The sequence below is a fragment of the Hermetia illucens genome, chromosome 5 (genome assembly GCF_905115235.1).
Source record: "Hermetia illucens chromosome 5, iHerIll2.2.curated.20191125, whole genome shotgun sequence".
NCBI lineage: Eukaryota > Metazoa > Arthropoda > Insecta > Diptera > Stratiomyidae > Hermetia > Hermetia illucens.
The window spans coordinates 3,881,531-3,904,715 of NC_051853.1; the positions used below are offsets into that span (position 1 = coordinate 3,881,531).

The 23,185-nt window shown below is 48.3% G+C and overlaps 2 protein-coding genes across 2 annotated transcripts; both read left to right on the forward strand.

Moving 5' to 3' along the window:
- Positions 1 to 6,741: 6,741 nt before the first annotated feature.
- Positions 6,742 to 9,004, forward strand: LOC119657505 (RNA-binding protein 47-like). Its single transcript, XM_038064440.1, has 5 exons — positions 6,742 to 7,466; positions 7,525 to 7,757; positions 7,853 to 7,985; positions 8,046 to 8,220; positions 8,276 to 9,004. Exons 1-5 carry the CDS (start codon positions 6,789 to 6,791, stop codon positions 8,818 to 8,820), a joined length of 1,764 nt encoding a protein of 587 aa, XP_037920368.1. The 5' UTR covers positions 6,742 to 6,788; the 3' UTR covers positions 8,821 to 9,004.
- Positions 9,005 to 20,369: 11,365 nt separating this feature from the next.
- On the forward strand, positions 20,370 to 21,712 carry LOC119658031 (steroid receptor RNA activator 1). The gene is made up of 3 exons (XM_038065261.1): positions 20,370 to 20,544; positions 20,610 to 21,080; positions 21,134 to 21,712. The coding sequence occupies exons 1-3, from the start codon at positions 20,505 to 20,507 to the stop codon at positions 21,394 to 21,396; spliced, it is 774 nt and encodes a 257-aa protein (XP_037921189.1). The 5' UTR covers positions 20,370 to 20,504; the 3' UTR covers positions 21,397 to 21,712.
- The last annotated feature ends 1,473 nt before the right edge of the window (positions 21,713 to 23,185 follow it).

Sequence of the window (23,185 nt, forward strand, 5' to 3'; positions counted from 1 at the left end):
CTATTTGCGGCTTTCCTCCTTCTTTGTTCCTTCAGCAACTCCTCCTGCATTTCGATGATTGCGGAGCCAACCGCAAGCCACTTCTCCTCGGACTCCAGCATCTCAGTAACCAAGCTCTTCGGGAAATTCCTACAATGGTAGCTGGGATTCCTCGGCCACCTGATTACCCATGAAGGCATCCAACCGGACCTAGTCAAAGTGCAAACGATTTCGAGCTTCCCGCTTCCGAAAAGTGTTAAGGATCTGATAAGGTTCTTGGGCATATTCTACTTCTATCGTCGTTTGTTGCCAAAAGCCGCCCACCATCAATAGATCCTTAACGCCTACTTCTCTAGGCCATAGAGCAAAGACTCCTGCCTAATTGTGTGGTCCCCAGAGGCTGTCCAGGTGTTCGAGACCACCAAGCAACAGTTGGTGGATGGTACCCTTTAGGCATTCTCTCAGCAAGATGCACTCCTATCCATATTCGTCGATGCCTCAGACGTTGCCGTAGGTACGGCTCTTCACCGAAAGATGAACCAAATCTGACAGCTGTTGATCTTCTTTTCCAAGCAGCTAAACACTTACGATCGCAATTAAATACTTTCGGTATTCCCTCAATGGCAGGTTAGGCCGTCCTCAGTGTTCACAGACCATAAAGCCCAACAAAGTATCCCCTCGCCAATTTCAGCACTTGAACTTTATCAGCCAGTTCATTTCCGACATTCAGTACCTGTTTGGAAAAGATAACGTAGTTGCTCAAGCGTTGTAGTGTTGCAGAGTTCAAGATCCTCGCCACCGTAGATTTTCCGGCAATCGCATGGCACAGAAGTAAGACGCAGTTCCTCGGAGCCTGAAAATACAACTCCAGACACACATTTAGGGATGTTCCTATATTCGGCTTAACATTCAGTATATGCTGCGAAATCACACCGGAGCGAGGCGTCAGACGTACTAGTGGCTTCCAGCCTGGAACCCACTGCCGTCAAACTAGGTGTAGCGAGTACCAGACATAGTACTCCTGACCCGAAGCCCTCAGCGTCGGGGGATCCCTCGAAAGCGAAAACCGACAAGAATGTCGGTCGCCGGAAACCGGCTAAGAAGCGAAGGTCCACGGGTGTCCTGCTCAAGAGCCAGCACCAGAAGGCCATGCATATTCTCGGCAAGATTGCCAAGAATAAGGAGGCCGGTACTGTCGACGAGCGGGATGAAAAAGACCTCGCTAAATACCAGGCGATTGTTGATGAATACAACAGCAAACGCCGGGCTGACGAGCAGAAGGCGAAGCCCATCGCTCTAAAACGCAACCGATCTCAAGACGAGGTCGAACAAGATAAGAAGCGGAGCAGAGTGGGCAAGAGCGCAGACGCCAAGCAACATACGGAGGAAATTGTACAACAACCGTCAGCCGGCGGGCCACGTACTGCAAAGCCCTTCAGCGACGTGGCCAGGAGTCACTTACGTGTGGCGCTGGCGGATGGCAATTCTGCTAGCGGCAAACTAACGCCGGAGGTGTGGACCAGTGTTGAGGCTAGGCTGTCGGGCATGGTCTATGAACATCTCGTGGAGACCGGAGGCAAACACCCGGGACTCACTCCCTACTTTGATTCATCTCAGGTGGTCCGTGGGTTCCACGTAATAGCTTGCATGGACCAGTTCTCTAAGAACTTTCTCGGCTCGTGTGTCGCTAAGATCAGCGACGCCTGGGAGGGCGTTAAGCTCAAGATTATCCCTTACGACGAGATTCCCAGGAGGCCGGTCGCTCGCATCTGGTTACCGCAGATCCGCATGGAGAAAGACAAGCTCGTCCATTTCCTGCGCCTTCACAACCCCGGGATTCCCATGGACGACTGGGTTGTTATAAAGGAGGAGGAACCTCAGATAAACAGCCAGCCCGTACTACTCCGCATAAACGAGGAGTGCCTGGAGGCACTGAAAAAGGCTGATTATAAAGTGTGGTTCGGGGTCAGGAATGCCAAAGTAAAAGTGTTCCGCTCTGCAAAACCGGACGACGACCTTGACCCAATCGACGCCGCCAACGAGCTGTTGGAGGAGATGACGATGGACGGTCCGACGGGGGCTGACAAACCCCCCACGCAAGCAGATCATGCTGAGGATAACGCAGATAAATCTGCAGCACTCGAAGTGCGCCTCGGCTAATCTGCTCGTCTTCCTCTTAGAGGAAGACATCGACATCGCATTAATACAGGAGCCCCGAGTCGGAAGCGACCGAACCATCAAAGGGCTCCAAAGCAAATATTTTAATTTATTCCACAGCATAGGAGACGCTGATCAGGCTAAACCTAGAGCATGTATTCTTGCGAGGAAGAGTCTACACGCTTTCCTGTGTCCGGACCTGAGTTCCAGTGACCTAGTTGTAGTCAGGCTGGAGCAGGTGGAGGCAGAGAACGTGTATATTTCCTCGGCGTACATGGCTCACGACCGATCAGCTCAGCCAGAAGAACTACAACATCTGACGAACACCATAACAGCAAAGAAAGCCAACCTGCTGATAGGCTGCGACGCGAATGCAAGGCATACGCTTTGGGGCAGCTCCGAAATCAACGAAAGAGGTGAGTCATTCTTTGATTTTATTATTACTTCAAATCTATCGATGTGTAACAGGGGCAGTACACCAACCTTTCATTTCCCCTGCTCGGAGAACTGTGACGGTTGGGAGGAGGTCCTTGATATCACCCTAATAACCGACAACGGGATTCTTAGAGTGGAGGACTGGAGAGTGTCTGACCAGAGATCCTTCTCTGACCACAGTTGGATACTCTTCAGTCTAGATCTCGCCGCAGAGGTCTCCAAGACCTTTAGAGACCCCAGGAGGATCGACTGGAGAAAATTTGGTCAGGTAATTAAGAACAAACTCTCCGGTGCGCAAATTGGTAGGATTGGCACGACAGACGAACTGGAGTAAAGGTCGTGGCTCTGGAGAAGGCTTTTGATACCGCCTTCAAAGTCTCGTGCCCTGCTAAGTACAGCAAAAAGACCCTGCCACCGTGGTGGAACGAAGATCTCTCTAGTCTCAGGAAGCTGACCAGAGAAATCTTCAACACCTGCTACAGGTAAAAATACTGGCAGCCATACAAAGACTGCCTAAAGAAGTACAAGTCGGCCATCAGGACCGCCAAGAGGCGGTCTTGGCTAGACTATTGTCAGAACATTGAAAGCACTAGTGAATCCGCGAGGCTCAATAAGATTCTGTCCAAGGAACATAAGAGTCCATCCTTCCTTAAAAAGTCGGAAGGCTCCTGGACGGAATCTTCTAGCGAAACCTTGGAGCTGCTAGTGCAAACGCACTTTCCCTCCAGCGAGGAGGACTGTGAGTCAGAACCTCGCTTGGAGGGTTTGCGGCAACCCCAGCTGTGCGAGACTATCAAATCGGTAATTACCGGGGATAGGATCGGCTGGGCTATAAACAGCTTTTCCGCATACAAATCTCCAGGCCCAGATAGCATAATGCCAGTCATGCTACAGAAGCAGCAGGAAAGGGTTGTGCCGTGGCTTGTTGAGACTTACCGGAGCTGCATCACTTTAGGATACGTACCGCAGTCCTGGAGGCGCACACGGGTGGTTTTCATACCGAAGGCGGGCAGGCGAAGTCATGAGTCCGCGAAGAACTTTCGGCCAATCAGCCTGACCTCTTTCGTGCTGAAGACCCTAGAATGCGTCCTGGACATTCAATTAAGGACGATTATGGAGAGAACGCCTTTCTCTAAGTCCCAGCATGCCTACCGCAAAGGAAAATCCACAGAAACCGCCCTACACGAGGTAATTGGCACGGTTGAGCGGTCGCTGCAGTACAAGCAGTGTACCCTTGCTGCCTTCTTAGATATAGAAGGAGCTTTCAACAACGTCAGTACCAACGCCATCAAGGAAGCCTTGACCGGTATTGAATTAGAGGGGTATCTCACGCATTGGATTATATCCATGCTGAGTACCAGGATAATCCAGTCCGATCTGGGAGGCAACCACTTGACCAGAGCTGTGAACAGAGGCACGCCCCAGGGTGGTGCCATCTCACCGGTGCTCTGGTTAATAGTAATGGACAAAATTTTACGTACATTGGACAGCAGCGGGGTGAAGGTGGTGGCGTATGCCGACGACTTGGTGATATTAGTATCAGGGATGTTTCTGTCCATTATGAGCGGCATCATGGAAGGAGCGTTGCGAAAGGTGTGCCTGTGGGCCGCAAGATGCGGACTCAGCATAAACCCAACCAAAACGCAACAGATGCTATTCACCACCAAGACAAGGATACCTGAATTCCATCTACCACGGCTGAATGAACAAAGATTGGTTCTTTCCTCTAATGTAAAGTATCTGGGTGTAATCCTGGATCCTAAGCTAAATTGGAGGTTGAACATAGAACTGAGGGTTAAGAAGGCCTGTATAGCCTTCTATGCCTGTAAGAGAACCTTTGCAAAGAAATGGGGTCTCCGGCCGAGGATGGTTCTCTGGATGTACACCGCTGTAGTGCGTCCGATCCTGACGTACGGATCTATTGTATGGTGGCAGGCTTTGAAGAAGAATTACAATAGAACGAAGCTTAATAGGATTCAAAGAACCGCGTGTGCAGGTGCTACGGGGCTCTGCAGTCCTGCCCGGCAGATGCTCTCAATGTACTCCTGCATCTCCTCCCCCTAGACCTCCACATCAAATATGTTGCAGCGTGCAGTGCCGTCAGACTACGTGAGTCCGGATGCTGGGCAGCGAAGTCCTACGGCCACAGCAACATTCGAGATGAAATACCTCGAGAAATCTGGGCATCCCCCACGGACTATGTCACACGCAAGCTGAACTTCACGAGAAACTTTGCTGTGGACCTTCCAACCAGGGCAAAGTGGAAGACCGGCGGCGTGTTGCAAGACTATGACACGGTATTCTTTACGGACGGATCAAAGATGGCCTATGGAGTCGGCGCGGGGGTTTTCTCGAATACGCACGGTGTATCCAAGTCGTATGGTCTCCCAGGTTTCGCTAGTGTATTCCAGGCGGAAGTACTGGCGATATTGGAAGTCTGCCGATGGCTGGAGCGTGATTCAAGCCCCAAGCGTAACATAGCCATTCTGATCGACAGTCAAGCGGCCATGAAGGCCTTGTATTCAACGACGATATCTTCCCGGTTGGTGGGGCAGTGCAGAGACACGCTCAACCATCTGGGCGGCACGCTCAAGATCACTCTCCTCTGGGTTCCCGGGCATAGAAACATAGAGGGGAATAAGCGGGCTGACGGATTGGCCAGGCAAGGCTCTGCTCTTGGCAGTCCCTCGGGGAATACAGTCGGTGTTCCGCTGGCGGCTGTCGGGGACCGAGTCTACTCGCACTACCTAGCAGCCGCGGGCCTGAGATGGCGAAGGCTTACAAGCTGTGCCAAATCAAGGAGAATTTGGCCCGCTTATAACATAGCCCGATCACGAGAGCTCCTGTGCTAGACGCATGCAAATGCATTCAAGATTACGGCGGTCTGCACGGTGCACTGGACAATAGGGGACCATGCCGCTAGGCTCGGCTTGCCCTACAACTCGCATTGCCGAAGCTGCGGAGAAGGAAGGGAAACCCTCATGCACTTTCTCTGCGATTGCCCAGCTCTGGCTTGAGTCAGGCTGCGGACACTGGGTAAACCATTCTTTGGGGACCTCAGTGAGATTTCTAGCTGCAGGGTCGGAGAGCTGCTTTCCTTCGTGAATGCTACGGGCTGGCTCTGAAGATCCGAGCCAGCTGGACTCTGGTTCCCTGTTCCTATAACAACAGTCACGGTCTTAGGAGTTTGTGGCATCAAAACGGCGCACCAAAGCACTAATTGGGCTCCTCGGAGCGGCCACTGATACCTACCTACCTACCCCCTATACTCAAAAGGTGGCACAAGACGCTGAGGGCCGCTATAATGGCCCAAGATGACCCTTCTTGGTCGCAGGTTCTGCCACTCGTTCAACTTGGCCTCCGGAGAGCCAATCGCGAGGAGTTTGCTACAAGTCCAGCAGAGAGTATACGGGGAGAACCTGAGACTCCGCGTCGACCCTGTACTCGACATTTGATCGGGACTCAAGACCACCAGTTGGTTGCGTCTGCTCAAGGACGCAATGCTGAAGCTGAAGCCGCCACCACCCACCAACCACGCGAAAACCGTGGCTGAACAAGAGCAAGAAAGTCCAGCAAGATAAGCGAGCTGTGCGTTTGGTTCCTCGCTGGACACCCCCTTTTAGCTTAGGCTGGATTGTTGCGCCGGAGAGAGCAACTTGCGTGTCGGATAAGGGAGGGTTGGCGAAATGCCAGAAAAATTAGGACGCAGTCAACACGGTATAAACTGAAGAGGACGGAGGAGGAAAATTAAGTAGTTGAAGCCAAGTCCGCCTGGGGACATAGTATGTACGAAGGTCCCGCAAGTTAGGGGCAGGATTTAGGAAGCGATTTCAGTAGGTAAAGATTTGCATCGCGGGAAAGAAAAGCACTGAACCGACTTTAATCGTGTGGAGTAATTTTCCATTGTGTAACTGTAATCCAGAACTGGTGTCTCCCCCCTCTATTGCTTCCACCATTGCTGCTCATTTATTTAATCTATAAATTCTTTTATTTGCTTATCTAGAAAATCGCTCAATTCAAATGTGGGACAGCCAAACGCTCCTTGATCCGATTGTGAACTATTCGCGCCATGTTTCGAGTATGTTATGACAACACTATGTGATCTTACGGAAGCGGCAAAATCCCTGGAATTTTTTCGTTTTCTAGATTGATTTTCTGAACCGAGTGCGCATTAGTTTTGTGCCTTTGGATGTGAGTGGTCGTGTTTTGTTGCAACGATGAGTTCAGGCGGAGCATCCGGGGGATCGTCACCGCGACCTACTATTCCATCTCCGCGTCCACCTCGTGTTCCAGCTGCCGAAATTATTCAAATAAACGGTCGCAAAGTGCTTGGCCCACCGGCAAACTGGGAGGGACCCCCGCCATCCAACCTATGTGAGTTGTTCGTCAGGAAGATTCCGCGGTATCTAACCGAGGATGATATTCTTCCCCACTTACTGCGATTCGGCGAAATTTACGAATTCCGGCTAATGATGGAATTCAACTACGCCAACCGCGGCTACGCCTTCGTGCGATACGCGCAGGAAGTGGATGCTAGGCGTGCTCTGGAGGTCCTCAATCACTTCTATATCGTGCCAGGAAGGACCCTGGAAGTGCAGCGCTCGTTCGATAAGTGCAGGCTCTTCATAGGCAACATCCCCAAACGCCTGAGCGAAGAAGAGCTGGAGGAAAGCTTCAAGGCCGTTTTCCCCAGTATGTGTAAGTTGATCACGTTGAAGAGGATCAGCGACGGGGAAAACAATCGAGGCTTCGCCTTTATCGACTTCCGGAGTCATGAGGACGCCGTGGAAGTCAAGAAACAAGTGTCACCCGGAACTATAAAAATGTGGGGACAGGATCTGCGAGTGGCTTGGGCCAATCCGGAAAGACCTGCCGAATGGGAAGCAGTAAGCAAGGTAAGTAGCCTGATGCAATCTGGGCTTTAGTAAACGTTTGGAAATCCAATTTTTCCAGACCAAAACTCTGTTCGTGCGCAACGTGGGGTTGGACATTACACCGAAAATGTTCTATGAAATATTAACGCCAATCGTGAAGCGAACTGACATTATGAAGGTCTCACGCGTTCGAGAATTTGCTTTCATAGATTTCGTTACAAGGACGGCTGCAGAGCACGCCTTAGAACGGCTGCAAGGGACCAAAATGCAAGGATATACCCTACATTTCGAATGGGCGTTCCCGCCGAGCATGTGAGTAAAAGTGACATTTCGGGGAATCCCCGACGAGGCGTTGAGAGATTTCGAATTTTTTTTTTTTTTTGTACACTTGCATTTTGCTTCCACAGGAGTTCTGAAAACAAACTCCAAAGCTGCGATTTTGATGCCGTTCTCCGTTTGAAATGCATTGCGAATTACTGGGAAGTCCCCGTGATAATATTTGGCCGGATTTTCGAGGTGGAGCAGTTGCAGTATGCTGCGGTGAGTTTTTTCGACATTTCTCCTAATCAAGATCCTGTTAAAGAGTTTGTTTCTCTGTAGATAATAGTCCGAACCGTCAGCCAGGTGCGCGCCTTCTTTTTCGAGGTTCACATCAACCCGTCAACCGACATCCAATCGCGAATGTGTGAGGTCGCGGCGTTGCTAATAGACCGGTTTGGCGGGTTACCCCCCTACAACTTTGTGATCGTTATCAAGGACTCCAAGGCGTTAATAGGTAATATGTTTGTTCCTCCAATATAGTGTAGGCCTGATTCCACTCGCAATTTCAGTGGGCATGTTTGGCGACTTCGCGAACCGCACCTTTATTAAGGCGGAACCCATTGAAAGGAACATGTTCGTCTACTGCGAGGAGCTATTGGATTTGTGCCAGGCAGTTTTTGTGTTGTCCTTAATGACCCAAGAAGAACTATATTCGAGCTACCAACGGGCTTTAACTACGCCTCACGGCGTCTTGGCGAGCGCTCCTTTTTTCAACGGCCGAATGTTCGCCTGCTTGAACGCCAACTATCGCCACAGACCTCCACTCAAATATAACATCGACAATCGGCAAATCATCCTAGTATTGTGTTCCCTGTACACTGGCTCCAACTTCGTATTCCCGAACATTCAGCCAATCGTATGGAACTTGAAAGATTCAGGCAATGCGAAAATAGGCATCGCGAACGTACCTTTTTCAATCCTGAATTTGGTTCCCAACCGCTATGCGTCTGTGGGGGAGCGAAACTGTGTCAGCGTCGTACGACATGGAAAGATCTACGACTGGGTTATCTGCAGCGCAGCCGCCCAGAAGTTGGAGGGTCCCTGCATAGAATGAACTGTTTTTGTTTTACGTTGTTGGCTCGACCGAAATGAAGTAACGCTATCGAGCTCAGGTTAAGTTTCTGCTGGAAAATTTTATTTTATTGCTTTCAATCCTGTGGATTTGTCATGAAGTTATGCTGACGCGCAAGGAATCCTTCAGATTTGTCATGAAATTATGTTATCTCGCATGAAATCTTCCTGATTTTTCAAGAAATGTATACAATTATGTTGCTCGTTTGTAATCAATGTATTTTCATTAAAAGCTGAATAAAAGTTTTTGTTTGTAAAGATGGAGTTTTTATGAGGATCCTCGACATGTAAGGGGAGAGCTGTGGTACAAAGTCACAGCATTGGCGGTGAATGACCTTAATGACTATGCCATGTCCTAGCGCGCACCTTTTTATGGTAAATATGTAAGGCGCTTCCTTTAATCCGCCGCCGAGTTCGGACGCATTTTCCTTTGTGCGTCGTGTATCTATCGTTCATACTGGTGTGTTCATGTTTCCGCATGTTTATTCGCGTTGTGGCATCTTTTTCAGGAAATGTAAGCGTGGGTCTGTGATTTCTTCAATTTTTTTCAGCTTCTCTTTTTACACTTTTTTTTAATTATACGCTCACCAGGGCTATTATTCAGCAGGTTTATTACCCTTTTTGGTATTCTTGCGCATCTAAGCCGTCATTGCGGTAGTTTAAGTATTATTTTGTGTTCTCTCTATAACACTGGGTCAAGAAGACTATATACAGGAGATCCAATACCCAGCGCATCCTTTTAAATGTGATAGATATGGAAAATCCTTGAACATCTTCGACCGCGATGGGAATTGCGTGACTAAAATTCCGCTCATAAGAGCTGGTGTTAGTGCCGTGTATGTGATGCAGTGCATTAGAGTGGCTCCACGTGTTGCGAGCAAGTGGCAGCATCTGTCATAACAATATATGTTGCACAACTGCTTGCGGCTTTGTACATCTCAGAGGGAACCAAAGGCGAAGCTTCCTTAAAGATTAATTTCAGATTAATAGAAACGGAACTTAATAAAATCACTGAGCGAATGATACTTCAAAATTCCTCTACGGGAAGCATAGCAGAAGCAAACACGTGCAACATTGCAATAGATCCACGTTTGCTCCTAGGAAGTGGGGAGGAAATGCACTCAATATCAATCTTTTGGATACATTCGTTTCCTTCTAGGATAAGATGAGGAAGCACACACAAGAAAACCATCTAGGCGACATCGTCACACCGACAAATCAACACGTTAAATACATTGGTCTAGGGCCATTTACCTAACTCATTTCTACCCGAGAGATGCACAGTGAAATTCCGTGCCCCTTTGCCGTTGAAGTTTATAATGACTATTAGGAATTTGTAGATCCTCAAACGACCATCCTTAATGATCGAAGACGACCAAGAATGTTAAAAAATCGATTGCCAAATCGACCGTAAAGGTCCGCCCGTAAATATCGAAGCGCTCCGTCAACACGTGTTTGCACGCCTCTGTGCTAGCCAGGCTCGGAAATGTGGGAAGGCCCTTTGAGCACATCGATTCCTCACGTATCATTTCACAAAAATTTACGTGAGTGGGCACCGGATCCTGAAAAATAAATCGAACGGGGGAATTCGCACGCACCTATCGAAATAAGCAACACGTGAGCTGAATTTAGAAATAAAAACCAAAGACGGCACTACCGCACGCGGGAAGCCGCAGAACTCCGGAACCGAGTGCCTCGATGGAAAAGGAGGATCGACGACGGATCACATCCTCGATCACTACCTCTCCTGCCTCAGATGTATTGCGAGGCGCGGCCTCCGAGGTTCTCACCCTACCTTGACATCCTCAGGCCATGATATTGAAGGATTTTCCTTTTCTAGATGAGTTTTGCGGGGCTGGAGAGGAGTAGAGGGAAAGACACCAGAATTTTTGTGAAATGACACATGAGGGGTCGAAGTGCTAAGCCTCAATTGTCCTTCCCACCTTGTAGAGTAGAGTTTCCTGTCCTATCCTCGGTAGTATACCACACACGCTAATCGTTTCTTGTCTTTGTCTTTGGGACTTATTGTTTCGTAATTGATTACCTCCCAGAAGCCTCTGGATCTACGGGTATTCCCGCCCGAGGTTCTGTGAAGTGTTTTCCTATCTTTATGGGCTCGAGTGATGTTTCCCCGTTGATAAGTACTGTAAGTGGAAGTTTTCCGGCGCACATGCTTCAACAGTTTTTGAGGTTGGAATGGCATTTTAGACATCCATGAGTTTTTGCGGGAACTGAATAACAGATCCGGACTCGACTATATATACGAATTTATGATTCTGACGATGACGATTCGCCTCTTGGATGTCTAGCAGGATCGCTTAATACTATGTCAACGGATCGTGTCTACAAAATCATGACATCCTGAGAGCTAGATTTTGATGGCACACCAATATCTTTCCCCATCAACCAGTTCTTGTTCCGCGTGGAATCGTTAACTCACTCAACCCTACACTTATGTACACACCTTTTTCAGAAACCAAGCAGCAGATTGGCACTGGGGCTACTACCAATATGTCGGACGAATCGGCTGGACTTCTTTTCTTTTAAGAACTCATCCAGACAATGGGACATCCTCCAATATCATAGCCTGAGCATGTCAAGGTAGGGTGGGAACCTCAGGAGCCGCGCCTCACAAAACCTCTTAGGCAGGGAAAGATTAATCGAGGATGTAATTCGCCGTAGATCCTCCTTTTCGATTGCAACACTTGGGTCGGGAATTTTACGGCTCCACGCGCGCGGTCCAGCCGTCGTTTTTATTTTTTTTTTATTTACAGGTTTAGTTCGCGTGTTGTTTATTCCGTTAGGCTTGCGCGAATCTCCCTGTCTGGTTTATTTTCCAGGATCCGATGCGGGCCCACGCACTGGAAAAGACACGTGGATTTTGTGCAGTGACACGGAGGGATCGAAATGCTCAAAGGGCCCCCCACATTCAAGCACGTTTCGACGGTGTGCTTCGATGGTGCTTCAATATTTGCGTGCGGACCTTCACGGCCAATTTCGCTGTCTTTTTAAGTTTTTGGAATAGCTCTCCCCTCTTGGTCGTCTCCGACCAAACTGGATGGTCATTTGATCATCGACAATCTACATTAAGTCATTACAAGTTACTCCCCCTGTACATAGTCTTCTTGCACTGAATATTACATTGCGACATTCGTTTCTTCCCCACATCCAGCGTGCCTGAATCGGGTGTATGTGATATTCGTAATTTTTTTAGTGTCCCCCTCGCTTTACTGAGTCTTTTTTCTTGACTTCGTCCATTTAATTGTGACCAGCAGGTAGAGTCACTGTGCCAGCGGCATGAGTGACGCGGAAGGTGTCCCTCCTGGAGGTTCCTCTCTGGGACATACAAAGTCGGTTTGACCCTCTTCGACCCGCAAGAATCCTAGTTTATCAATGTTAAACCAAAGTGCAAGTTGGTCAAAAAGGACCGCAGAGCTATTAGGGAAAGATCCCTATCCCCCACGCATTATCTATCCAAACCAAACCCCACACTCGTCCAAAGGAAAGAATATTCTATTCTTAAAGGAGTGTTCCCGATGCCATTGTCTATGATCGAAAGAATCCGAGAAAAAATTTCGCGGTGCTTTTCGACAGAATTACTCTTTAAAATGTTAGAAAGTCGGCCCTTGATGGGCTCACATTTTTTGAGTTAATCAGAGAACTTAATATTGAAGGCATCTTAGATGTCAAAAGTGTAATTTTACAGGTGTTAAAGTATCTTTTGATAATTCAGATAATGCTAACGCCTTTATTCAAAACTCGAAGATCAGAGCCCTTCTATTAAAATCATTCATACCCCAGAATTTTGTTCCTTGTTTCGGCATCATTAAGAGAACTACCGATTTTTTTTTTTTTGGTAGGGTAGGGTAGGTGAATGCGTTTACGCACAGAGTGTTAGATTCCCGCAACAGCACGCTGGCAGACTACTAACTAAACACCTCCCTGTCATCAGAGGACTAACCTGGAACCGTTTGACACATTACTTCGGGCTAGCCCTCCCGCTCTCCCGGCTTTGGGAGCCTTCAAGTCAGGGAATTCCTTTCACCAACGGGAGGGGAGGGGAGGAAGGGAGTTGTTGTTAGTTCAGGGAACCCTTTACCGTCCGATCCCTCCGCCGGTCGAGTTCAATCTTCTTCGTAATAAGAAGAGCCCGATCATAATGCGCAATACGATTCCAGCTGCCAGCGCTCTTCAGCATCTCTCTGACAATGTTGTCTGGAGAGAGCCCCCTACGTCTGCATAAAGCTGCTGGCGGAAGCCGTCCCACCTCCCGCAAGAGAAAAAGGTGTGTTCAGCGTCATCCGCCACTCTATTGCAGAACACACAATCAGGAGATCGCGCCTTCCCAATCCTGTGCAGGTAATACTGAAAACCTCCATGCCCACTTAGAAGTTGGGGTAAGGAAGTAATCAATCTCACCGTGCGTTTTGTTCAACCATGGGTCTAATTTGTCGATGAGCCGCGCAGTCACTTGCCCCTTGACTCATTTTGCCAAGACAGTTGCCACTCGCTAAGGGTGCGTTGACGTTCTTCACGGGCGACCACTTCTCTTAAGTTTTCGCCCTTACGGCGATAGATAGCTTTGCGCTCCTTGGCAAGGAGGGCAACGGGGATCACTCCCGTAATCATCATCACAGCCGGTTCGGAGACGGTGCGATAAGCAGACGCCACTCGCAAAGCTCCCAGCCTCTGTACTTGAGCAAGGCGTTTACAATGCATCTCCTTGTCAAGGGCATCAGGGAGGGCATTAGGAGATCCTCACAAGACCATTTCTGATGTGAAGCTCGCCAGAGTCACATGTCTTAACAGTAAAAATCCTGAAAAACCACAAGATTTTATACTGTCAAGCTTGGCATTTATGGGTCTGACTTGCTGGAGCACATGATATTCGATTACACCCTGATTCCCGTCGAGTATTTCGTTCCTAAACCCAGACAGTGCTACAAATGCGAGCGTTTGGGCCATGCTTCTCAACTCTGAAAATTTCATACTGAGAGATGCCTAAATTGTGGTAAAGAAGGAAAATGCGAGGTAGTCTGTCATGTGAAAGCCAATTGGAAAAAAGCTTTTTCTCTCTCCAAACGAGGAAAATTGGATTTTTACAACTACTTTTCCGTTAATTTCTTGTATACTCTTCGATGAAGAGCAATTTGGCTGATGTTTCTTTGTTAAAAGTTGCATCTTCAATCCTACAATGGAGACGATGTAGGGTGTGAGCGGCTTAGCGGAGATTCACCCGAGTACCACACCAAAATCGTAGCATAACTCACCACGGCCCTTAAAAACTTCCACCTGAAGGTGGAGCTATTTTCATGTTATAATGGTAATGGCAATTTTTACCCCATCTCCACAAAGGAGGCAATGAAGGGAGAACCTGGAGGTCCTTTATCTCAAAGCCCGTTGAAAAAATCGCGGCCTTCGCTCTTTGAACAGTTATGGCGACTTTAATAGGGGATAACTCCCACAATTTTTCAACGATGTTAAAAAGAAGGCGTCCTTTTCCTTCCTCTTGCATACCCAAATTTGGCCCTTTTATGGGGGTGACTGAAGCGAGTTTTCAACAGGGTTTCAGAGAGATAATCTCCCGCTTGTCTATTCATACCGCCTTTTCCGCGAATGGGGTTCAAAGTTAAACCCACCGTTTTGGTATGAAATGCGAAAACGTTTTAAAATGGGGATGGTCGTCGTCACTTTTTTTATGGAATTAGAGAGGGGAAACATTCCTCTCTTGCTGCATATCCTCTCCATCCCCTCCCCTTAACGCAGTAGAACTTAAAATTCAAACTGTACTATGACGATATGAAAGGGTCATCACTGTTTAAGAAGAAAGCCCCCTCCCGAGTACAATCTGCCACCATGACCTGAGTGCTTCTGCTTCTGAGCTACGGCGTCTCCCCCACCACACACAAGCCCTTTCCTTCCATAACTCCTCACTCCCTCCGGAGATGAGATAACAAATTCAAGCTTCACTGTTTCTTCTTTTAATAATCGGTTGTGCGCAGACATTTTTTGTGCGTAGATTGCTAGCAAACTTCGGATTTGATAGAGAGTAGAGTGGTGATATGGCGTTGAAAATGATAGGGGAGGGCAGTCCTCAAGTTTCTTTCGTTTCTAATTTTGGCACCCTACATTCGGTGCCAGTTGTAACAACAGTTGTAACGACGTTGAAACTGAACATCATTTGAATTGGTTATGATCAATGATGGGGGTAGGACTATTCCAAAAAAAATTAAAGAAAAATCGTGAAGTTGATCGTGTAGGTCCACAATTCCACCGGCACCTAAGTGCAACTTCTCTGAAGTATCCAAAAGGATTGCCCATGTACATTCACGAGCCTTTCTAGTTAATCCATTGCGTGTCGACGGGACACCTCAGTGGAGCTGAAATAATGTACTGGCCACTTTTCTTTAGGTTTTGGAATAGCTTTGCCCTTATCATTGTCCATAACCAATTCGGATGGTTATATAGCAATCTTCAGCTTTAACGTTTGTTACGGCTTTTTTTTATAGTCTAACCTCTCCGCTGCGATTATATCCCATTTATTGGTGTCTCGCCCATACGCCCATACGCCCATCGACTTCGATGTTCAGACCAATCTTGGCAAGTGAATTCTCGTTTGCACGAATTGCGTGACCATACCATCGAAGACGCCTCTCTCGCAACTTTTCCATGATCGGTGCAACCCACAACGATCGCGGATATCCTCATTTCGGATGTGATCTAAACGTGTGACGCCACTAGTCCAATGTAGCATCTTCGTCTCCATTACCGCAAGACGCCGTTCATTGTCTTTTATGGTTGGCCAACACTCAGAACCATAGAGAGCGACTGGACGGACGACATTGCGGTAAATTTTAGATTTGAGACGTTCGTTGATACGTCGATCACAAACAACACCAGTTGTGGAACACCTCTTCATCCAGGTTGCGTTAATGCGTGAAGCAATTTCATAACGCAGGTCTCCATTGGTTGATAGCGTTGACCCGAGGCATTTAAATCGCTCAGTTCTGGACAGATTACTGCCGCACTTACTGCATGTATTGTGAGGCTTAATTGGTAGAAGGAGGGACCTTAATTTAGGGTAGAAATTAATGCTTGGAGGTATTAGTGTCTATTGTCTTAATCTGGACTTAAGTAAAGAAAAAATAATAGAAGGTGATCTACATCTGCGCGGGGGATTGACTGGCAGAACATTGGACTTACGCGGTTAGCCTCTGTGAAAGTCCGGGGAGGAGTTTTGATAAAAGGAGGGGATGAAGGAGGGAGAGGAGGCGTGATGGTTAAGAGGAGAGTTACTGTCCGAGATGAGAGCCAGCCCTGACACGTAGTACCTCTGCTCGCGTAATAGTGCATTGCGTTTAGCGAGATTTTTTATCAGCGGGTTAGGGTGGGACAGCCACTTTTTCAGTCTGACGCGTGACAACTTGATCATGTGCGGAATTATGGGGCAAACCCCGGAATGGTCGTACAGAAGAGAGTTTTGGTGAAATTTTAGGTTTGGCCTTCTGTATTTGGCCGTGCATTTCCTGAGTATCGTCCTTTCAAAGCGCTGGAGGGCTTCTGCTACGTTCGGTGACATGGTAGCCCATGCTGGGAAACCGTAGGTCAGGATTGGACGAATGAGAGTTTTGTATAAAAGGGTTTTGGTGGCAGGGTACAGGGCCCGGGATGAGAAGAAGTTTTTTAAGGCAGCTGAGGCCTTAGAGGTCGTGGCGATAGCAAATCTGACGTGAAGGTTGGATTTGAGTTTGTTGTTGAGGGAGATTCCCAGGTATTTAACATTTGATTTCGGCTTGAGTGTGTTGTTAGCAATGCGTAAATGCAGGTTTTTGCTTTCTGGTACTGTGCGCCAGTGGCACTTCCCACTGGGCTTTCTGAAGCAAATAACCTCAGACTTAAGGGAATTAACGGTAAGGGCCCACCGGTTGAAATAAGCGATGACCCTATTGGCTATTGAGGGCCTGAGACCACTCGCGTATAGGATGGTGTCATCGGCGAAGAGGATCCCTCCTGACGCGGGAGGACCAGTGTCGTTGGGGGAAGAGGGCGGGAGAAGGGCTGCCTGAGTTGCTGTTGTCGTGGGGGATAAGTTTATGGGAGGAAGGGGAATATCGTGGAGGAAGATGTTAAAAAGTTTGGGGCCTAGAATAGATCTCTCAGGGACTCCTGAGTTTACCAGGAAGTCGCAGGAGCGTAGTCCATCGAAACGCATGTGACAAGTTCTGTTGGAGATGAAATCTGCGAGGATTCTGAATAAGGGGAGGGGGCAATTGGACTGGATTAGTTTGTAGAGCAATCCCTCTTTCCAAACAGAATCAAACGCCTTTTCGAGGTCTAAGGCACAGGCTACGGTGCAATGCCTGTTTTCCAGTTGATTCAGGATATAGTCTTGCAGGTACATGATTGCCTGCTCGGTGGATCTGAGGTTTTCGAAGCCGAATTGGTTAAGTAAAATGATGGCGGAGTAGTGTCTATTGAGGTGACTTAGTAGGATACGTTCGAAGATTTTTCCAATGTTGGAAAGAAGAGAGATGGGCCTCATATCTTTGAGATTGCCCGAGCACCCCTTTTTAGGGATAGGTATGAGGAGGGCGGATTTCCAAGATACCGGGAATTTGCCGTTGTTCAGGCAGTTGTTGAAGAGGATGGCGAGCCGATCACTAATGGTAGGCGCACACTTCCGCAGAACAAAGTTCGAGATGCCATCGGGGCCGAAGATTTTTTATTGTTGCACCGGGAGATTGCAAGTTCGACTTCTTCTAGGGAAGTAAAGAAGGGGGCGAACGGGTCTGTTCTGACTACATCAGCCGGGCATCTGGGAGAAAAGGGGCAAAGGTAAGACCCTTCCAAGCTCAACCTTTTATCGCTGAAAGCTTTGGCGACCACCGAGTTCCAGATGGGGTCCGCTGGCGATTTTGCTCTGAATAAGTGGCTGAAATAGTCTACGCAGGCGGATATTTTTTCCTCGGGGGAGTGACACTGGAGGTTACCTATTTTTATCGGGGTTTGGTGGAAGTTAGTATATTTTTTCTTTCTTCCGGTCAATCGATTAATTAGTGAGAAAACTTGTGGGCCGGGTTTGAGGGATTTGAGGAGTTTCTTGTAAGATGCATTCAGTTCGGACCGAATAGCTCCATTGATTTTGTTGGATAGGTCTTTGATGATCTCGGAGAGGAGACGATAGTCATCGTTGCATCTGTTCCGTGACAGGTGAAATAAACGTTTCCTGCGCTGCAGTAGTCTGTTTCTATCGCGGACTGAGAGGAGGGTTGAGGGGGAAAGGCACCCGTATTTGTAGTACCCAGGTTCTTTAACTGGGGCGTGTTTGTCGATTGTTGTTTCGAAGGCGGAGTTCACTTTCCGGATGTATGTGTCTAACTCAACATTAGAGTGGATGCGCGATTTGTCCAGGGGAGGGCCCAGCGCGCTGTCTAAGTGGCGTTGGAATTCGTCCCAGTTTGTCAGATTGAAAGATCTGCTTTTGTGCGGATGGTGGAGTGAAGGGAGAATTTGCTGTAGATGTATAGAGAGGCTGAGGGCATGATGGTCCGAGTGGGCTGCTAGAGAGGAGCAGCTAGTGACACATGCTGAGAGATTGGACGAGATTTTGAAGCCGTCTAGGAAAGAGGATCCACGAGGAAAGATGGCACTCCCGCGTTAATGATGTCTGCGCTAAGGAATGGACCTGATTGGAACCAATCGAAGAGCACTTTGCCGTTTTCGTTGTTGACTGAGTCGCCCCAGGATACGTGCCTCGCGTTGAGGTCGCCGCCGAGGATGAAGGCGTCGAAACTGCTCGCGATTTCCCAGAGTTCGTCCAGAATGGGAGTGAGGTGACGACCTGTGCCGCCCGGGAAGTAGAGAGAGCCGATTAGGACTCGGAGGGCGCCACCACCCCTGACAGGAAGTCTGACTACTGCTAATAGGCAGTTTGACGCCAGTGTAGCCAATGGGATACTATTTGCCCTTAGTCCCGCTTTGACTAGTATGGCTGTGCCTCTGCCCTCGTCGTTGCGGAAGGTACTGTAGCCGGGAGCATGTAATTTTACGTTGGGGGCTTCCCCCAGTCTGGTTTCGTTTAGGAGAGCGAGATTAGGATTGGAATCCTCTAAGAGCTTGTGGAGAGCGAAACGTTTGTCATTAGAAATGAGTGAATTAGTGTTGAAGAGGAATTATAGGTATGCTTCGGGTTTGTCTTCAGGGGGGAGACGGAGATAGTTGTGATAGAATTCGGAAATTATGCTCCACAGCGAGGAGAAAGACATATTGAATAGAGACCTCGCTTCCATGAAGAAGCCCCTTGGAATGGAAGAATGTGTAGGTGATAAAGGGCTAAGGGTTTCGGGTTTTGCTTGACCCCTGGTCACTGCGGAAAAAGACGGGGTCAGTGAGGGAGGGGCGGTCCAGTTGGCATGAGGCAGAGTGTTAGGCTGCGAGACACGAGCAGGGGAGGGTCTGTCAAGGTGGGGGAAGAACGGAGCAGATCGAGAGTGCGGAATGCTTTTTGCTCTTTCTTTGCGCTGGATAGATTCCAGTCTGCGAGGGCACTTAGAGAAGTTGGCAGGGTGACCCAATTGGCCACAATTTGCACATTTTAGTGGTGCCGCCGTCTCCTTTTCGGCGTTGTCTTCTACATTGGAACGGGGGCAATTCCTGGAGACGTGTGGGCCCGCGCACTTCACGCATCTGGGGTCGTATCCGCAGTTTGCGAATACGTGGCCAAATTGTTGGCAATTGAAGCATTGGGTGACTTTCCCTTTTCGGGGCTTCTCCCAGCTAATCCGTTGATGCCGGAGGGTATTTTGTTTTGTGACTATATTGGCCTCTGCGTCAGAGTTGAAAGTCACACGGAAGAGGCTCAGGTTAGTGTTATTGGCTCGTGACCACGGGGTGAAAAGGCTAGTTACTCGGACAGGTGTGATCTGCGTTAGCTCCTTGATTTCCGAAGCCACGTCTTCGGTGGTGAACTCACGGGATGAGATTCCTCTGAGGATGAGGGTTGGCTTCCTGAGAGGGCGTTTCCTTGATGAACACCAACAGAGACACGAAGCGGTTTTGATACACCCGCCGTACTTCGAACTTTACTTTTCGGATCGTGGTAGAGCAATTGAACCCAGCGCACTCTAAATTATGTTCCAAAAAAGGAATAGCAAAGCTAAACTCCGTATGGTTCTTGTAATTCGCAGAAACTAGCGAATAAACTCCATTTTCGTGCATATTATTTCTTATTTTGTTTGAGTTCGAAAAAGAATACATTTTAATTAGGACAAGTTTAAATTAAATATTTTTTAAGGCTCAAGGGAAATTTTATTGGCAGGCTGGCAAGACAATTAGTCACATTAAATCAGACATTAATTTTTACTTTTTTTCAAATAATGAGCTTAAAATATTACGAACCATTTATGTCTTACCGAATTTATTTATCACACATTCAAACGATTGGTCTAATGCGTTCTGAAAGTAACACCCAGATTCCACACCACTAGAATCCCTCTAAAGCCAGCAGAAAGCGAGTAAACGTGAAACGTCAACATGACGTGAATATGTGAAATGTCATACAAGAGGTTCACAGCGGTATTGGGTTCTCACTTCCAAGATTTGTCCTAGCAGCCCGACTAGTGCCTCGTCAATAGCCTAAAGTAGCTTCAAGGATCGATCGCCGTCATTATGAGCGATAGTGCCCCAAGCCGATCGAGTCGCCCCCGAGGTAAATCCGATACGGGCCATCCTAGAAATGGGTTCCCTCAAAGTTGTTTTCTCTTTTTTCGGCAGGTCAGAATGACCCCGGATGGAACGACCCTCCCAAATTGGAATTCAGTACAGTACAGGCAGGAAACAAGACAAGACTCAATCTCAACAAGCGCGTGGCATTCCCCCTTCAAGGCAATTCGTCGGCAACTTCGAAGCCCACAGCCATTGTCCATCCTTCGCATCCACCTATGTGTACTCCGCCGGTGGCGATTGTGCCGCCAATGGCCCGATCCACCGCTCCCGCCCAGCCCGGTGCCGACTCGATCTCAAATGAATCTCGTCTTGGTAGTGCTGCCGGCGACGATACCAACCTAACCGATGCGGAGAGGCAACTGTGTCTCGACACTTTCAACAGTTTCGTCCCCCGAGTCCAGCCAGGGATCAATCTGAGGCCGGATGAGGTCCAGTGGCGAATTAACCTCATGAATCAGATGTGGCTCAACGGCACACTCGGGCCGAGCGTGCAACGGAAAATACAGAGTATAGCGAAAGGTAAAACGTTCAATTCCTGCCCTGCAGAGCCTTGATGAGTCCTTCCTTTGCAGCCTTGGCCGATAACAATTTCGACGAAGCAATAGAAAAGCACAGAGTCCTGATCGTGGAGCATTCGAACCTTTGCATGGCGTGGGGGGCTGCCCTCCGACAGATTATTTTAACCATTCAGCCCAAGAGTGACAACGATGTTCCGGAGGCCTCGCAGGGGGAGCAGCACAGTACGGCGTCCGGCGATGGTCACCACCCCTCGGGAAGTTCGCAGCCGGAGAACAACGCCGGTGAGCATTCTCCGAGCAGAGTGCAGCACCTGTAATGAGTTGCGAGATGTCCGCGTTTCATCACTTCCGACCGGAAGGCCACCGTTCCCAAGTTTATCCGTCGTCATTCTAAAAGCATGAAAGGAGCACGAGGCGGGCGAAATGTCCTGGATTGAGATCGCCTCCGCCGCCGCACGACGTCTGCTTGCTTGCAACCATTTCCAAAATTTCTAAAGAACATTTGAAATTTGTGAATATTTTTTGTAAATAATTCTGTTTCGTTTTTAATTCAGGAGAAGAAATTCGGTTTGTTGAAAAGGGAAGCATTTAAGTTGTAATAATAGAAAGTGAAAATACGACTTTGTTGAGCAACATTTGAAGTGTTTGGTTTCGAATATTCTCCCGTGTTGGATGTAGAGGTTGGCAGGGTGACTGTCTCCGTCTTCACTATCTTCAAAATCCGTAAGGATTCAAAAGTACGTAGGGCGTTCGTGCTTGTGAGCTTCATAATTCAGTCCCTGTTCCGCAGTTTGTAGGTGGTTTTGATAGCGTCCGGGCTGTAATTCAGTGGCGAATGCTCCAAAGGCCTGTTAGGGCGATCAGACCCGAGTCTGCACGCAGACTCATTTGAAGTGTCAATTGGTCCCGAAAACTTACCAGGAGTATACTGGTACCGTGAGAAAGCGAATTGCCCCTGAATTCACATGTCTCAGGAGAATTCCTGCCTCATGTGCGATCAGCTCAGCTGTAGCGATTTGCCATCTACCTAGTGGGAGTTTCGTGAAGGTTACGGTGGTTACGTTCAAGCGAGCAGGGACCTTTGGGTTTCTGCATGGTGTTGCGTTTCCACATGGGAGCCATACTCCTTAATTCGGTAGAGATTTAGATAGGTCGTCTTGCATTGTATAGCCTGGTATGGTTGTGCTTGTCTCATCGGGGCTCTGATTGTGGTCACAAAATCAATCCGTGTTTTAAGAAGTACAGGAGACAGGTGGTCAAAGGGTAGTATAGGTCCCGGGGCGAAACGTGGATTGGTACCCACGATGGAGCATAAAACCTGGGAAATGCCTGCTGAACGAACACCAACAGCTCTACTACCAAACCCTATCTCCACCTCCACGTGGTGTCCGCTGGGAGCTCTTTCTTGACGAAAAGCTGCAGACGGAGAAGGATGAAGGTGAGTCTCCCGCGCCTAAAAACGGGACAAATGGTACCAACTGGTCCTCCAGGTTGGGGGTTGGGTAGGGCTGACAACATTACACGGAAAACAACTTGTTACGAAGCCACAACAGGAGCCTCGGATAGGACGGATTTTAAAACGACGGACCCGGCAACGACAAAGGAACAACGATTTGCGCATTTTCTCATGGAACGTTCGCTCCCTGTACAGAGATGAAGCTGATAAGCAGCTAGCCGATACCCTGTCCCAATATAGGGCTGATATAACAGCGTTACAAGAGATGCGATGGACAGGGACCGGTTTCCTGGAGAAGAGCCACTACACCATATATTATAGCGGTCATCCAGTAAACCATGTGCTCAGAGTAGGTTTCTTAGTCAGCCAAAAAATGAAACATGCTGTTATCGGCTTTGAAAACATAAGTGAACGGCTATGCACTCTGCGTTTGCGAGGCAAGTTTAGAAATATAAGCCTCATAAACGTTCACGCCCCTACAGAGGAGACTGCAGAGTCGGAGAAGGATACCTTCTACGGGGCAGTAGAACGAACCCTCGAAGCCTGTCCCAGATATGATATCAAAATCATACTTGGGGATTTTAACAGCCAAGTAGGGGAAGAGCCCGTATTCAGGCAATACGTTGGCTCCCATAGCTTACACGAAAAAA

Coding starts and splice junctions, on each gene's coding strand:
- LOC119658031 (XM_038065261.1), top strand. CDS start 20,505: ATGAGCGATAGTGCCCCAAGCCGATCGAGTCGCCCCCGAG. Junction 20,545..20,609: donor CCGATCGAGTCGCCCCCGAG/GTAAATCCGATA, acceptor TTTTTTCGGCAG/GTCAGAATGACCCCGGATGG. Junction 21,081..21,133: donor AATACAGAGTATAGCGAAAG/GTAAAACGTTCA, acceptor CTTCCTTTGCAG/CCTTGGCCGATAACAATTTC.
- LOC119657505 (XM_038064440.1), top strand. CDS start 6,789: ATGAGTTCAGGCGGAGCATCCGGGGGATCGTCACCGCGACCTACTATT. Junction 7,986..8,045: donor AGCAGTTGCAGTATGCTGCG/GTGAGTTTTTTC, acceptor GTTTCTCTGTAG/ATAATAGTCCGAACCGTCAG. Junction 8,221..8,275: donor GGACTCCAAGGCGTTAATAG/GTAATATGTTTG, acceptor TCGCAATTTCAG/TGGGCATGTTTGGCGACTTC.